Below are 14399 nucleotides of genomic sequence, written 5' to 3'. Positions count from 1 at the left end.
TCATCCAGCTCTACACCTTGTTATCTCAGATTCTCCAGCATCTGCAGCTCCTACTATCTCTACCACCACTTTGCGTTTGGCAGTATTTGCTGTAACCATCCCCTTTCCTTGACTAGGTCTAACGGCCTGCTTGGTTTACACTGGGAAAGGAAATGCACTAGTGAGTCTCAGCAAGAGGAGGCTTTCATCTCAAACAAGGTGCAGTTTGTTGAATGATAGCCATCTTCATCTTCATAGCAGCCATCTTTGTACCAGGCACATAAGAAGATGGTTGTGATTATTGGAAGTTAGTCACCTCAGCTCCAGGACATCTCTGCAAGAGTTCCTCAGGGTAATATCCTAGGCCCAACACCTTCAGCTGCTTCATCAATGACCTTCCCTCCATCATACAGTCAGAGTGGGCATGTTCACTGTTTTTTTTTGCAAAATTCACGACTCATCTGATACTAAAGCAGTCCATGTCCAAAGGTAGCAAAACCTCGACACCATCCAGGGTTGGACTGAAATGTGGCATGCAAATGTAACATGCAGAAATGTAACATTCAGGGTACATATTTAATTCTACACAGGAAGAGGAGCTAGGCTTATTGCAAGGTTTTCAACAGGTTGCTCAGAGTAGTTTGGGGTCATTGAAGAAGAGTGTGATGGTTACAGACCATTGAGACCGTCAGTGAATAAGGATGTGAAAGACAAAAGTAGACTCCATGTTAGATTGGCTGCAGTTACCCATTAATGCTGGGACAGGACTTCAGATAAAGAGATTCTATGCAGGGATCTCCATGTGAATTCAAGAGCAATCTGATGGCTTTGTGCTGTTAGCATTTCAGGAGACGTTCTATGAAATGAGGCAGGGACAATCATTAACATTTGGGGAGAACTGCTGACAATTTTAACGCTTTTGCACTTTGATGTGTATTGTGGGGTGTTCAAACACTGTTTATTACCTATATTTGCCACATGTTAATTCTGGGAGTCCGAAATAAGTTGTTCGTCTATTTTTGATTGCATTATTCTTCTAATGCTGTTTGGTCAAGTTTACAGAGTGGTTTGCATGAAAGCAAAGATGATCATCAAAATGGCCACCCGCACATGCGTAAATTGGCCTGGAGACTTCATTTACCGGTGACAGATGTCCCTTAGTGAGAATGAATTGCATAGGTGCGGCTGAAGTCACTACATTCCATGCGTTATAATGTCACACCGGTCAAAGTTCCAGAAGCCGCAGCGAAGGCCTGGAAAAGGGGCAAAGGCTGGGAGCATTGGCCATTTAACTAGGCAGCACCTGATGGTGGACAAGACAGAGATAGCAGTTCCGGGCTGAATTTGGATTTGGCAAGAGTACTGACAGCAGAGACTTTATCTCCACTTCACTACACAACATGTCCGAAGACTGCTCATAGGACTATCCCTCCAGTTGAAAGACAACTACATCCATCACTTGACAGCAACATAGTACTGAGAGATGAGAATCTCTACAGCTGTGCCCTCCTTGAATTACCTGGAGGTGACATTCCTAAAATTACAGCTTAAAGTTTATTTCTCGTTTGTTCAAAATCATGGAGTCTTGTGGCTTTATTCTCTTAGCAAGTGTTCTGGGTCTTGCACTTTCTCCACTTTAAAAGTTATTTACTCTTAACCTGATAAAAACATTTCAACAAAATAGGGGAAGTAGGCCATTCAGCCCTTCGAATGTACTCCACCATTCAATATTATTATGGCTGATCATCCAATTCAGCATCCTGTTCCTGCTTTCTCCCACACTGTTTGATTTTTTTAGCCTGAAGAACTATGTCTAACTCTTTCCTGAAGACATTCAATGGCTTAGCCTCAACCATTTTGTATGACAAAGAATTCCACAGTCTCACCACTCACTGGGTGAAGAAATTTCTCCTCATCTCCATCCTAAATAGCCTACTCTACGTCGTTAAACTGTGACCCCTGGTTCTGGAATCCCCAGTCATCAGGAACATTCTTCTAGCATGTATCCTGGTCTCGTCCTGTCAAAGATTAATCAATGAGCTCGAGTAGGTTGTATTGTTAATTCTTTTTCTCCATGTTTGCATTTTCTCACAGACTTTGTGGGTTTGTCATCTGAATTTTCTTCAGTGATGATAGGACTATTTTCCAGACCTGACCTTCCTGCACAATCACAGATTTCACAATGAGGTATGAAATTTTCAATCTTTCTTGAGACTTCTGGGCACCACTTAGCCATTCCCTAATGTTTCCAGTGTGTCCTTTCCAGAACATGTCCCTAATCTTTTGTTGTACACTACTAAGTTCTCAACAATTGTGAAATGTTATCGGTGCTCAAAGTATAGGTTCTCAACCAACTTGCCAGACCTTCTACACAATATCAGTAAATGGTAGCACATTCACTGTCAGTCATTTTTTCTGGTCAAATGTGATTGAGCCTTGAATTCTGCTTGCTAAGCACTGTTTCTTCTCAGCCACATGAAACTTGTTTTTTAAGTCAACATTGCTCATCTCAAGATCCCTTCGTCTTTTTTGGGTTCTGCCATGAGTCTTGGAACCGTAATGAAATCTTTGATTATTTGCCCCTTGACCAGTTGTTCAAGGACTGTTTTCTCCTGGACCAGTTGTTTTCTGACTGGCTTATTTCTGGACAGATGTGGCATATGCTCGACTCTCTTGACCTGATCACTATACTTAGTAACCACTTGAACTTTTTCTGCTTTAAAAAGGTTGAAGCCAAAATAAAACCTGCATGCCCATAGTTAGATTTCAAGATTATGAATTATGAATATATTCTCGACCATCTTACACGTTTTAATGTTGCAGTGTTACCAGTAGTAAATCTTTAATCTGGAGGACTGTTCCAGGTGGATATTGAAAACACGTCTGCAAGCTGTAAATTTTGTTTCTTTACCAATGGTACACAATTTGATAAGACAGTGACACTCATCTCATCAGGCCTAAAAGTAAGACAATGTTGTTTGACATAAACAGGTTCTACCAAAAACAAGTTGGCTGGATGACCAATTTCCTCTGCATTGAGTATCCCTTCCAGTGCCAGTGGCTGTCCTAGGTGAACATTTTTGAATATGTAGCCACCTGACTTTTGGCTGCCTCGTAACTGTGTCTTACTTTGCCACATCTTCTGGAAGTGAGCAAAAGCTTTTCAGATATAGAATTCTCTTTTAATAACTGGACACTGCTTTTGCCTGTGAAGTTTCTTGTTCCAGAGTGCTAACGCTGACTCTTAGTACCTGTTGTCTTCCCGACTCTTTGTTGACTTGTCACATGTATCCTTATGGTTGTAATACTTGAATGGATTCTGTTGCACTCCAGTGATAACATCATCTTTCTCCTCTTAATATATTTATGTTATTCTTTCTGCTTCTAGCCCAATCTGAGTAGGTTCCTCTAAAATCAAATCTTCTCTGGAGTCTAATAAAACTGACAGACTCATCAGAAGTTCCAACTACAATTCTGTCTGCTATTAGTTCTGATTTCAAAGTTCGTACTCTCAGTTATCCTCTAATCCATAGAGATCTTAATTCAGTTATTCACTGATCCACCTAATGCTAATCTCTTTCAAGAATTTCATTTGTGCTCAGATTAAAGTCTAAAGTTATAGAGCTTCAACAAAAGTAGCTGTGCCTTCCTTTATGATTTAATGAGCTATGATGTCATCAATTTAAGTCCTTTCTAATACAATGGTGCATTTACTTGCTCAGCTTGTGATTTACTGGCTTGCTTGATTTCTACTCTATTACTACTATCACGTTATATGTGCCATTATACCAACCACCATTAACATTTGGTTGGGATAGTTTGTTGTCACCATCTTTGACTGGGTCTAAGGGACTACTCAGTTTACAGTGGTATACAAAATCCTTAAGAAAGCCTTAATGAAAAGGGGCTTTTGTCCTAAGCATTTCTGAAGCAGGATCCCAACCTGAAACGTCAACTTTCCTGCTCTTCTGATGCTGCCTGGCCTGCTGTGCTCCTCCAACTTCACACTATGTTATCTCTGACTCCCAGCATTTGCAGTTCTTGCTATCTCACAGTTCATTGTATGATACCATTCATGTACAAATTATACTAGTCAGGTCGACATTGTTCTTAAGACAATTGGGAGATCTGTGGATAAGATCTTCCCCTTACAAGTTCCTAAGATGTTTTGCATTTTTCCACCGAAGACCTAATGACATCATCCAATTGGGTGGAGCTTAGTTCAATCTCCAAACTTAAGGCATTCAGATAAGTTATCATATACAAGAGTTACAGAAGTACAGCTTAAGAAGTGTCTTAAAGTAGAAACGTTTAGGGAAGGAATTCCAGAGGTAGGGCCAAGTAACCAAAGGTACCGTTGCCAATGGTGTAGTAATGAAAGCTGAGAATGTACAGAAGGTTAGAATTGGGCAGTTGCAGAGATCCGAGAGTCGTGGGGCCTCTGAGGAATGCATCTTTCATCAAAACCCAAAATCAGATGTGGACTGACCTGCCACAATATTTCCAGAATTTACTGTTTGATTCTAATACTTCAGATAGTGGCTCATTATGACGTAGCCCCCTGTGGTTCACGGAAATTTTTACTCCATTAATTAGACAATGATATTTTGAATGGATCATGATTTTTCACTTTTTGATGGATTTTTGGCGGAAAATCAAGAACCTGATGTTAAATAGTCAGCACTGTGCAGCCAAAAAGCAGGCTGCACGAAAGTCAGGGGATGTGTTGGGGGAGGACTGAATTTTTCCTGGAACTTCACATCTGACACGTAAGATTCTAGAAACAACATATTTATCTGAAGAGTCATTCAAGTAAGTACAAAAACTGTACAAATCCTGTTTTTAAGAGCACCTTATACACCTATCTGCTGTCAAAATTCCTCCCCTATGGAGCTAGTGCAGCTTTATATAGGAACAAGAGGAGGTTATTACACCCTCCAGCCTGTTGCACCATTTCATGAACATAGTATTGTCCTTTTAGTTTGTTTACTCTGAGGACATATTGTTTGTTTCCCACTTTGAATACTTCACAAATGAATTGACAATTGCAGCTGTGAAAATCAAAAATCACAAAAATATCCTCAAAGTATGCAAATAGATACAAAGAAAATTTCTCCCATTTCCTACAGACAAAGGGGATGGCCATGGGTACCCGCATGGGCCCAAGCTATGCCTGCCTCTTTGTAGGTTACATGGAACAATCCCTCTTCCGTAGCTACACCGGCCCCAAACCCCACCTCTTCCTCTGTTACATCGATGAGGAGCTCGAACAGTTCATCCACTTCATTAACACCTTCCACCCCAACCTTAAGTTCACCTGGACCATCTCTGATACCTCTCTCTCCTTCCTGGACCTCTCTGTTTCCATCTCGAGCAACTACCTGGAAACCGATATCCATTTCAAGCCTACCGACTCCCACAGCTACCTAGAATACACCTCCTCTCACCCATCTTCCTGGAAAAATGCCATCCCCTATTCCCAATTCCTTTACCTCCACCGCATCTGCTCCCAAGATGAGGCATTCCATTCCCGGACATCTCAGTTGTCCTCGTTTTTCAAGGACCGCAACTTCCCCTCCACAGTGGTCGAGAACGCCCTTGACCGTGTCTCTTGCATTTCCCACAACTCATCCCTCACACCCCCTCTCCACAACAACAACCAAAATAGAATCCCCCTCATCCTCACGTACCACCCCACCAACCTCTGGATCCAATGCATCATCCTCCGACACTTCTGCCATGTGCAATCTGACCCCACTACCAAAGACATTTTTCCCTCCCCACCCTTATCTACCTTCCGGAGGGACCACTCTCTCCGTGACTCCCTTGTCCGCTCCACACTCCCCATCAGCCCCACCAGCCCCACCACCTCCCCCCCACCACCCCCGGCACTTTTCCCTGCCACCGCAGGAAGTGCGACACCTGTCCCCACACCTCCTCCCTCATCCCCATCCCAGGCCCCAAGAAGACGTTCCACATCAAGCAGATGTTCACCTGCACATCTGCTAATGTGGTATACAGTGTCCGCTGTTCCCATTGTGGCCTCCTCTACATCAGGGAAACCAAGCGGAGGCTTGGGGACCGCTTTGTGGAACACCTACACTCGGTTCGCGACAAACGACTACACCTCCCAGTCGCGAACCATTTCAACTCCCCCTCCCACTCCTTGGACGACATGTCCATCCTGGGCCTCCTCCAGTGCCATCCGAAGGTTGCAGGAACAGCACCTCATATTTCGCTTGGGAACCCTGCAGCCCAATGGTATCAATATGGACTTCACAAGCTTCAAAATCTCCCCTCCCCCAACCGCATCCCAAAACCAGCCCAGCTTGTCCCCGCCTCCCTAACCTGTCCGTCCTTCCTCCCACCTATCCACTCCTCCTACCTCAAGCCCCACCCCCACCCTCCTACCTACCAGCCTCATCCCACCTCCTTGACCTGAGCATCCTCCCTGGACTGATCTATCCCCACCCACACTCACCTTTACAGGCTCCACCCCCGCCTCTTTGACCTGTTTGTCTCCTCTCCACCTATCTGCTCCTTTATCCATCTTCCATCCGCCTCCCCCTCTCTCCCTATTTATTTCAGAATCCCCTTGCCCTCCCCCATTTCTGAAGAAGGGTCCAGACACGAAATGTCAGCTTTCCTACTTGGCCTGCTGTGTTCATCCAGCTCTACACCTTGTTATCTCAGATTCTCCAGCATCGGCAGTTCCCACTATCTCTGAACCAAAGATATATAACACGTGATTATCATTTGGGAATTTTACTTTTTAAAAGCAGATGCAGATGGATTCTGGATTCAGGATTCAGTTCTGTGAAGGTAACTTCTTTATGAAACAAGACATCAGAAAGTCATTTGGAACAGTAACCCGAATACATCATTTCCAGGAAAGCATGTGACTAGGTTAAGTGTCTCATAGAATGCCTGTGGTGTTAATTGACACAACATTTGTTCTGTTGTCTTTAAGAAAGACAGAGAAAGCAGATTAGGGGCCGCCAGTTTAGTTTGCCTCAGTTCGGAATAATCAAGTTTACAGTTCAGGAAAGAGTTTTCATCCAAGCAGTAAGGTACAGCTTGTGGAGTCTCCAAGCTGTGAGAGTTTGTGTAAAAGTTTTCATGTTGTCAAAACTGAAAGGAGGTTCAGGCCAGCAGAACTGGAAAGTAGTCGTAAAATTATCTTAGGTATCCAAGGAAGAAAACTGGAAAGAATTAAGAAATAAATTAAAGCGTTGAAATTGGAATGATATTTTCTTGGGATTAAAAGATTGTAAAAGATTTTACTGAGAAACAAGATGAAACAGGATGAGAGACAACAAGGTGCAGGGCTGGATGAACACAGCAGGCCAAGCAGCATCATAGGAGCAGAGAGGCTGACGTTTCGGGCCTAGACCCTGCACCTTGTTGTCTCGGATTCTCCAGCATCTGCAGTTCCTACTATCTCTGAAACAGGATGAGGTTTTGTTAGTTATCCTAAGATCTTTAATGTCTTAGCAAATATTTGTAGCTCAGGTTGCTGACTTGTTCGCCGAGTTGGTTTTCTTCGTGCAGACACTTCACCACCATGCTAGTAATATCATCAGTGAGGCCTCCATTGAAGCGATGCGATTCTACTCCGCTTGGAATTTATACTGTCTGATCTGTTATGGTACTCGTGTCATTTCCGGTTTGATCTGTATGGCTTTCTATATGGGGCCCAATTCTATATGCTTGTTGATTACATTATGGGTCGAGTGTACTGATATTAAGAAAGTTCATCATGTCGTTTATACACGAATGTCAGCTAGCAGCAAAACGACACGATGAACTTTCCTTAATATCAGTACGATCGGACAATGAAGGCCATCGGTTTAACTGGGACAACGTAGCCATAGTAGCCCAGGCCAAACATAGACATGCACGGGAATTGCTAGAGGCATGGTTCTCAACCCATAATGCAATCAACAAACATACAGAATTGGGCCCCATATACAAACCCATTCAGAACAAAAAGGGAGATGACACAAATACCATAACAGACCATACAGTATAAATTCCAAGCGGAGAACAACATTGCTTCTTCAGATGCCTCACTGACGATTTTACCCAGTATGGTGACGAAACTTCTGAATGGAAACAAACCTATTTTAAGATCTTTCTAAATTATCATATAAATATATTGCTTTTTTGTTTTCTACAATAAACCTGTGTTTTTATGTTAATGCATATTGGCAGCCTTATGTAAATCTATTTAGTGACTAATCAACCTGATAACCAACTGCAAAAATTAAACTTATGACCTATCAAACCAGGTTTCAATCTGGGATCTTATTTGACCAGTATTACCATCAGCTGGAATCATAACAATACAGATCAGGCATTACTGAAAAACAGAATAGGCTCCTGCCATTTCTTTGTACAAGTATCAACAAAATAGACCATGACCACAGAACTTTAATGTTAAAGTCCATGACAAGCAAGAACAAAGCACTAACAATACAGCTGCATATATCTTTAGGCCTGCCCTTCATCCCTCACACCTCAACATTTAGTCACAGTATCTCATCTTACAAATGCTGAATCCTGCAATGTATCAAAAATACTAGACTGAAAAGTCAAAGACCAAAAAAGCTTTACAGTCAATGAAAAGGTATAGTCACTGCCTTAATGTACAAAATATAGCAGCCAATTGAGTACAACATATCCCACAGGCAGTAATAAGATACATGACCAGCATTTTTTTCTTTAATTTTGCTACCCATGTCCTTGCTAGGTCAAATCAAGCAATCAGACAAGCATTTTAATGCAATAAAGCTGGAACTGTCAGCCAATGGATATTTTTGTGAGACAGTGACTGGTTCAGTCAACAAGGCTCAGTACACAATTCCATCATCCATGTCCATCATCATTTTCTCCAAAGGAAACAAATTCCTTTTTGTCTAACCGAATCCACCAATACATATACTCATTTTAGCAGGGCACTGGAATGAATGCAATCCAATAAATCAGTGACTAACACCAACTGGGGTTTAACTACAGATACTAATTTTAGTCATGAACACCTCACACTGACAGAAAAGTAAACTTCACATGTGCACGCCTACTGAAACATCTCTCAACTTGCACTCTTCAACTACAGCCAAATTACAATTACACACTGTTTTTCATTTTAATGAATAAGTGCGCAGAAATGGCTGAGGTTCACATGCATGCACTTCCCAGATATACCGAGATCATAAGATCAACAACAGCATCTGCAACTCATTGTTTCATGGTTAATTAGAAATGAAATTAACCACATCAGGACTCCCAATAGCTTCGTGATACACTAGATAATGCTGGCTAAAAAGAATTAACTCATTGATTGGATGACTGTTTTATGACAAACGGAATCCCTATTCCATCCATCGGTAAACTGCCTTCAAGAAATTTGATTCCATCTTCTTTTTGCCGAACCCTTATTTCCTCCACCATTCCTGCACCTCCATGAATCTCAAGCGAGTTTGAAGTTTGAATCTTCCTCCCTTTCCCAAAAGGCTCTTAACTTTTTACCTTCCAAGGAAAGAGTTGAAGGAAAAGGTATCTAGTCCCCTCCAACTTTTCCATAACCTTGAATTTTTCTGTGTCATAACATTTCTTGCTGGTTCATCAATGCTCAAATGTTTGAAACTTCTTTGAATTTTCTGCTTCAGTTCTTCAGCTGCAAAAGTACTGTACAATCTCCTCTTTCCTACATCCCAAATCAACATTCAGTTCCTCTAGGTCTACAGCGTATGTTCAGAGAGAAAACCAGAGTTAACACTTGTTTCAAGTCTGCTATGACACTCCTTCAGAACTGCTCTCGCCTCAGATCCTACCGGACCTGCTGAGTTTCTCGCGCATTCTCTTCATTTGTTTCAGATTTCGAGCATCCGCAGTATTTTGCCTTTATTTAGCTCCTCTAACTCTCTTTTCAAATTATGCAGCTCTTCATCTTCCTAAATCCTTGCTTCCTGCTGTCTTCCTTAAACTTAAATTCCAATCCCTTCAGTCATTTCCTTGCCAATTTATGACTGACCTTTACACCATGGCTTTGCTATGTTGCACTGAAGGTCTCTCACAGTGAAGGTAATAAAATAACTCACTGGAACACTGGGTTACCACCATACCGGCTCTTTGGCAAATATTATACACTTCCTTTATTGTACCCACTAATGGCCATAGTCCAGCTTCAGACACTTCATAAAACTGTAGTTCTATAAGTTAACATGATGCATTTTGCATAATAGGAAATTTAAGGCCAACAATTCATGACACCATTTTCCATCGATTCAAATGAATTACTGGAAACTTTACCAATCACCAACCAAGACACTGACCTTCACCCCAAATACCCGCAGGCATCATGTAGACATCTGCACAGAAACATGAAAATGGCAATTTACCACAATCCCCTATTGTTTGACCGCTGTGCACACACCTGCAGAAAACAGTATCTGATGGAGTTCAATGGCAACATTCTCATCTTTGACAAGTGCAGGTGAAAACTAAATTGACCTTATTATTTTCTTACTTAGTTGTCTTAATTGACTTTTAATGCAATATTTTTATGTATTAGTGGGATCACTGAATTGGAAAGTCTGAGCAGGTAAGTCAACATGTAATGTTTGATGCTGAAAGCTCCCAACCACCTGCCAGACAACACTCCCAGCTCTTACTAGAGGGCTGTGGGTTCAAGCCCTATTGCAGAGAATTTCTTAGTACAGCACTGAGCAGGTACCGCACTGTCAAAGGTGCCACCCAACTGAGACCTAGTTCACACTCTCAGGAGAAATTAAAAGATGCTACAGCGCTATTTTGAAATGGTCTCAGTAGTTAACAGGAAACAGTGCAGACATAAATGGATCATTTTTAGGTGGCAAGCTGTGACTATTGTCAGTACAAAAGGATCAGTGCTATTTACAATCTAAGTGAATGACTTGGACAGGGGAACAAATGCACAGCTTCTGAATTTGCTGATGACACCAAGATAGGGAAGAGTGTTAGTTGTCAAGAGAAAGTATAGAGTGTGCAAAGGGATATAGACAGGTTAAGTGAGTGGGCAAAAATCTGGCAGATGGAGCATAAAGTGGGAAGATGTGAATTTGCCCACTTGCCCACTTTGTCCTGAAAAATAGAGAAGTGGTATGCAATTAAATTGATGATTTGCAGAACTGCGCAGTACAGAGACATCTGGGTGTCCTGGTACACAAGTCACAAAATGCTAGTATTCAAATACAGCAAATTTTGAAGAAGGCAAATAAATGTTGTTCTTTATTGCAAGGGAATATAGTAGGGAAGCTATACCGCAGCTGTACGGGGCCTTGATCAGGTCACATCTAAAGCATTCTGCACAGTTTTAATCTCCTTATTTGAGAAAATTATTGTTAGGTCATTAGATCTGAAGCAATTCAGAAAAGGTTCAATCTACTAATTCCTGGGATGAAAGTTTAATTTATGAAGAAAAGTCAACCACATTGGCCCTTACCCCTGAAACTTGAAAGAATGAGTGGTGATCTAATTGAAGCTATTAGGATCCTGAGGGGTCTTGATAAGGTGGATAAAGGAGGATGTTTCCACTTGTCGAACAGACTACCGTTAGGGGACACTGCTTAAAAACAGGAAGCCTGCATTTTAAAATAGATATGAGGAGAAAAGTTTTTTGTCAGAGAATCATTAGTTTGTAATGCGCTCTTCCTCAGAAAACAGTGGATGTTGGGTCATCAAACTTAATCAAGACTGAGTTAGATTAATTTTTGATAGTCAAGGTTGTCACTCAGATCACCCATGATTTTTTTGAATGGTGGATCAGGTTTAAGTAGCATTTTAACTGTGGCCACATTTGAAACATATTTCACTGGCCGCAATGTCCTGGTGTGAACGTGAAAGTGAAGCTTGTGAACAGAATGATTAAAATCATTTGATTTTACTTGAGCATTGGGAAGCAAATGTTTTCCTCCCAGATCCTTCTCATTCACCCTAGTAGGTACTAGTAGGCACTAATGCTCAGTCCATCCTATACAGCTCATAAGTTAAATGGAATCCAAGCTCTCTCATTAGATAGCTAACCAATGCAAGATGTCAGAAATCTCAAAACATTTTATTTGATAGACAAGCAAAATCTATTAATTAAAAATACTTTGAGACTGTGGGACTTAGTGGTCATGTATTGTTACCTGGCAGAACATAGATCCAAACATTATGGATTAGTTTAAACAGAGACAGGAGGCCAATCAGCCTCTTAATTCAATTATGGCTAATCTGGATCTCATTCCATCTACCCACCTTTAATCCATTTTTCTCAATATCCTTACCCAACAAAAATCAAATCGATAGAGAGAAAAAGAAAGGCTATATTTTAGATTAATGACCTTTCATCAGAGCATATGCTGCCAGACCACTGCGTACTTGAAGTATTTTCTGTTTCTATTTCAGATGTCCAGCACCTGCAGTATTTTACTCCTGAAAATATAATTTATGTCAGTCTTGAAATTTACAACTGACCTCCAAGCATGACATCTTTTTGGAGAAAGAGTTCCAGCTTTTGTGTGAAATTCTTCCAGACATCATGCCTGAACAATTTAGCTCTAATCTTAGGGTTACGCCCCCTTGTTCTGAACTTCCCCAGAGGAAACAGTTTATCTCATTCTGCTCATATTGAGGCATGCTGAGGGTGTGAAAGACTTATATAATTTAGATTAGTATATTTGCAGTTCTTTGATCACCTTAAATATATCTATATTACCTCACTCTCATAATTATAATCATAAAACACTATAAACTTAATCTTTCATATTCAATGGAACACAAGCCAAAGTTGTAAAGCTCCAGGACCAGAAGATACAATATTTCAGCCATATCCCTCTCCATCCTGTACCCTGTATGTAAGGGACAGTGTTCACGAGTAGCAGTTAGAGAACCAAGAGATAATCAGCACAATGTTACAAGCCCCAGGAGAGGAGAGAACCCTGATAGAGTGATGTCCCCTTTGGTGTTTGGGAGCTTTATAGAGTCTGTGCGTGAAGGGTAATAGGGGATTCACTTTGGTGCCAGATATTTGTGTGTGTGTTTGGGGGTGGGTGGTGTACAGTGCTTGATCTTCAGGTGGCTCAAGTGCAGTTCTCAGGGTTACAGATATGGACAGGACCTCAAGGTTAGTGATAGTGAGCTATGTCTGGACATGTGGGGTACAGGCACCTGGTATCGGATGTACTTGGGTTAAGGGGATGGTGTTAAGGAGTGCAGGAGGGCAGTCAGATCTCCTTCAGCATGTTAACACCATAGAGACCCTGGCACCCCATCTATGAGAATGTGGGATCTAGACACCCTGAACCCTGAATGGGGGTATGGGCACGTGGTGCTGAGGATGGGTAAGGGGAGTCGGGGAACAAGAGAGCCCAGAACTGGGATAGGAAAGCGAATGATGCTGGAAGATCCCACTCTTGAATGGGGATGGGGAGTGGAGTGGGAGAGGCCAGATCCCCACGGATGAGGGAGTGGATAAGGTACAGATCCCCTGGGGCAGTGCGGAGTGAAGTGGAAGGGACAAGATCTGTTGGGATGCGGGTGGCATTGGCAATGAGTAGAGGGATATTTCCCTAGGGTAGGGGTATACACCGATAACCCAGGTAGAGGTCGGGTTTTTTTGTGGGGGGGGGGGGGGGGGGGGAGAAGGATGTCACCACTGCCAGGTTTACTCACCCTGTCGATAGATCCAGGCACCAGACGCTCCAGGAGGCGACACAAGACCACCCCGTCCCTCAGGGAGCTCTGTAGGAAAGCCTCGGGGTCCGACACTGTTTTCTTGGGGGAATCCAGGACCCCGAGTGTAATCAGCCAAGTGACCGTCTGCTCAGCGGAGCTCATCGCTACCGATCCCCATTCACCGGGAGTGCGGGGATCCGAGCCTTGGGCCCCGGGACAACAGTCCCCTTTTCCTTCCCGGGCCCCGGGACAATCCCCGCCGCCGCCTTTTCCCGGTCCCCGCGGTTCACTGCTTCCCGAGGTCCCGGCTCCGAAGCGGCGAGCCCGGCATCACTCAGTACTGATAGAGCCGTGTGTCTCGGAGGGGAGGGCTAGTGCCTGGTCCCCGGGCTCTCCCTAATCCCGTAACCTCACTCCCTCCCCGCCCCTCGCCAACCCCTGCCCCCGGGGCGGCTCTCTTTGTTTCTCCGGGACGATCGCGGATCCGAACCTGCCGCCCACTGCCGCCGCTCAGACTGAGCCCGAAGCCGGTTCCTGCCGCCCTCTAGTGCCGCCCGGGACCCAGCAATAGAGGAGGGCCCGGAGACCCCGACTCCCGACAATTAGCCCCCAAGCCGACAATTACCCCCCCACCCCCACAATTACCCCCCCCCCCCCACACCCGACAATTACCCCCCCAACCCCCGACAATTATCCCATCACTCGACAATTTCTCTCCA

The 14399-nt window shown here is 43.1% G+C and overlaps 1 protein-coding gene across 1 annotated transcript in view; it reads right to left on the bottom strand.

The window, feature by feature from the left end:
• The window catches only part of LOC109935822 (rho guanine nucleotide exchange factor 7-like), a 124624-nt gene extending 110441 nt beyond the window's left edge, over positions 1-14183 (bottom strand). The window contains exon 1 of the mRNA XM_048598229.1: positions 13678-14183. Coding sequence (XP_048454186.1) covers positions 13678-13842 — 165 coding nt within the window. The 5' untranslated portion in view covers positions 13843-14183. The remainder of the gene's footprint in view (positions 1-13677) is intronic.
• Between the last annotated feature and the right edge of the window lie 216 nt (positions 14184-14399).

The sequence above is a fragment of the Rhincodon typus genome, chromosome 6 (assembly GCF_021869965.1).
Source record: "Rhincodon typus isolate 14 chromosome 6, sRhiTyp1.1, whole genome shotgun sequence".
NCBI classification, from domain to species: domain Eukaryota; kingdom Metazoa; phylum Chordata; class Chondrichthyes; order Orectolobiformes; family Rhincodontidae; genus Rhincodon; species Rhincodon typus.
Note: the sequence above shows the minus strand (reverse complement) of the source record. Positions and strands in the feature narration are given on the sequence as shown.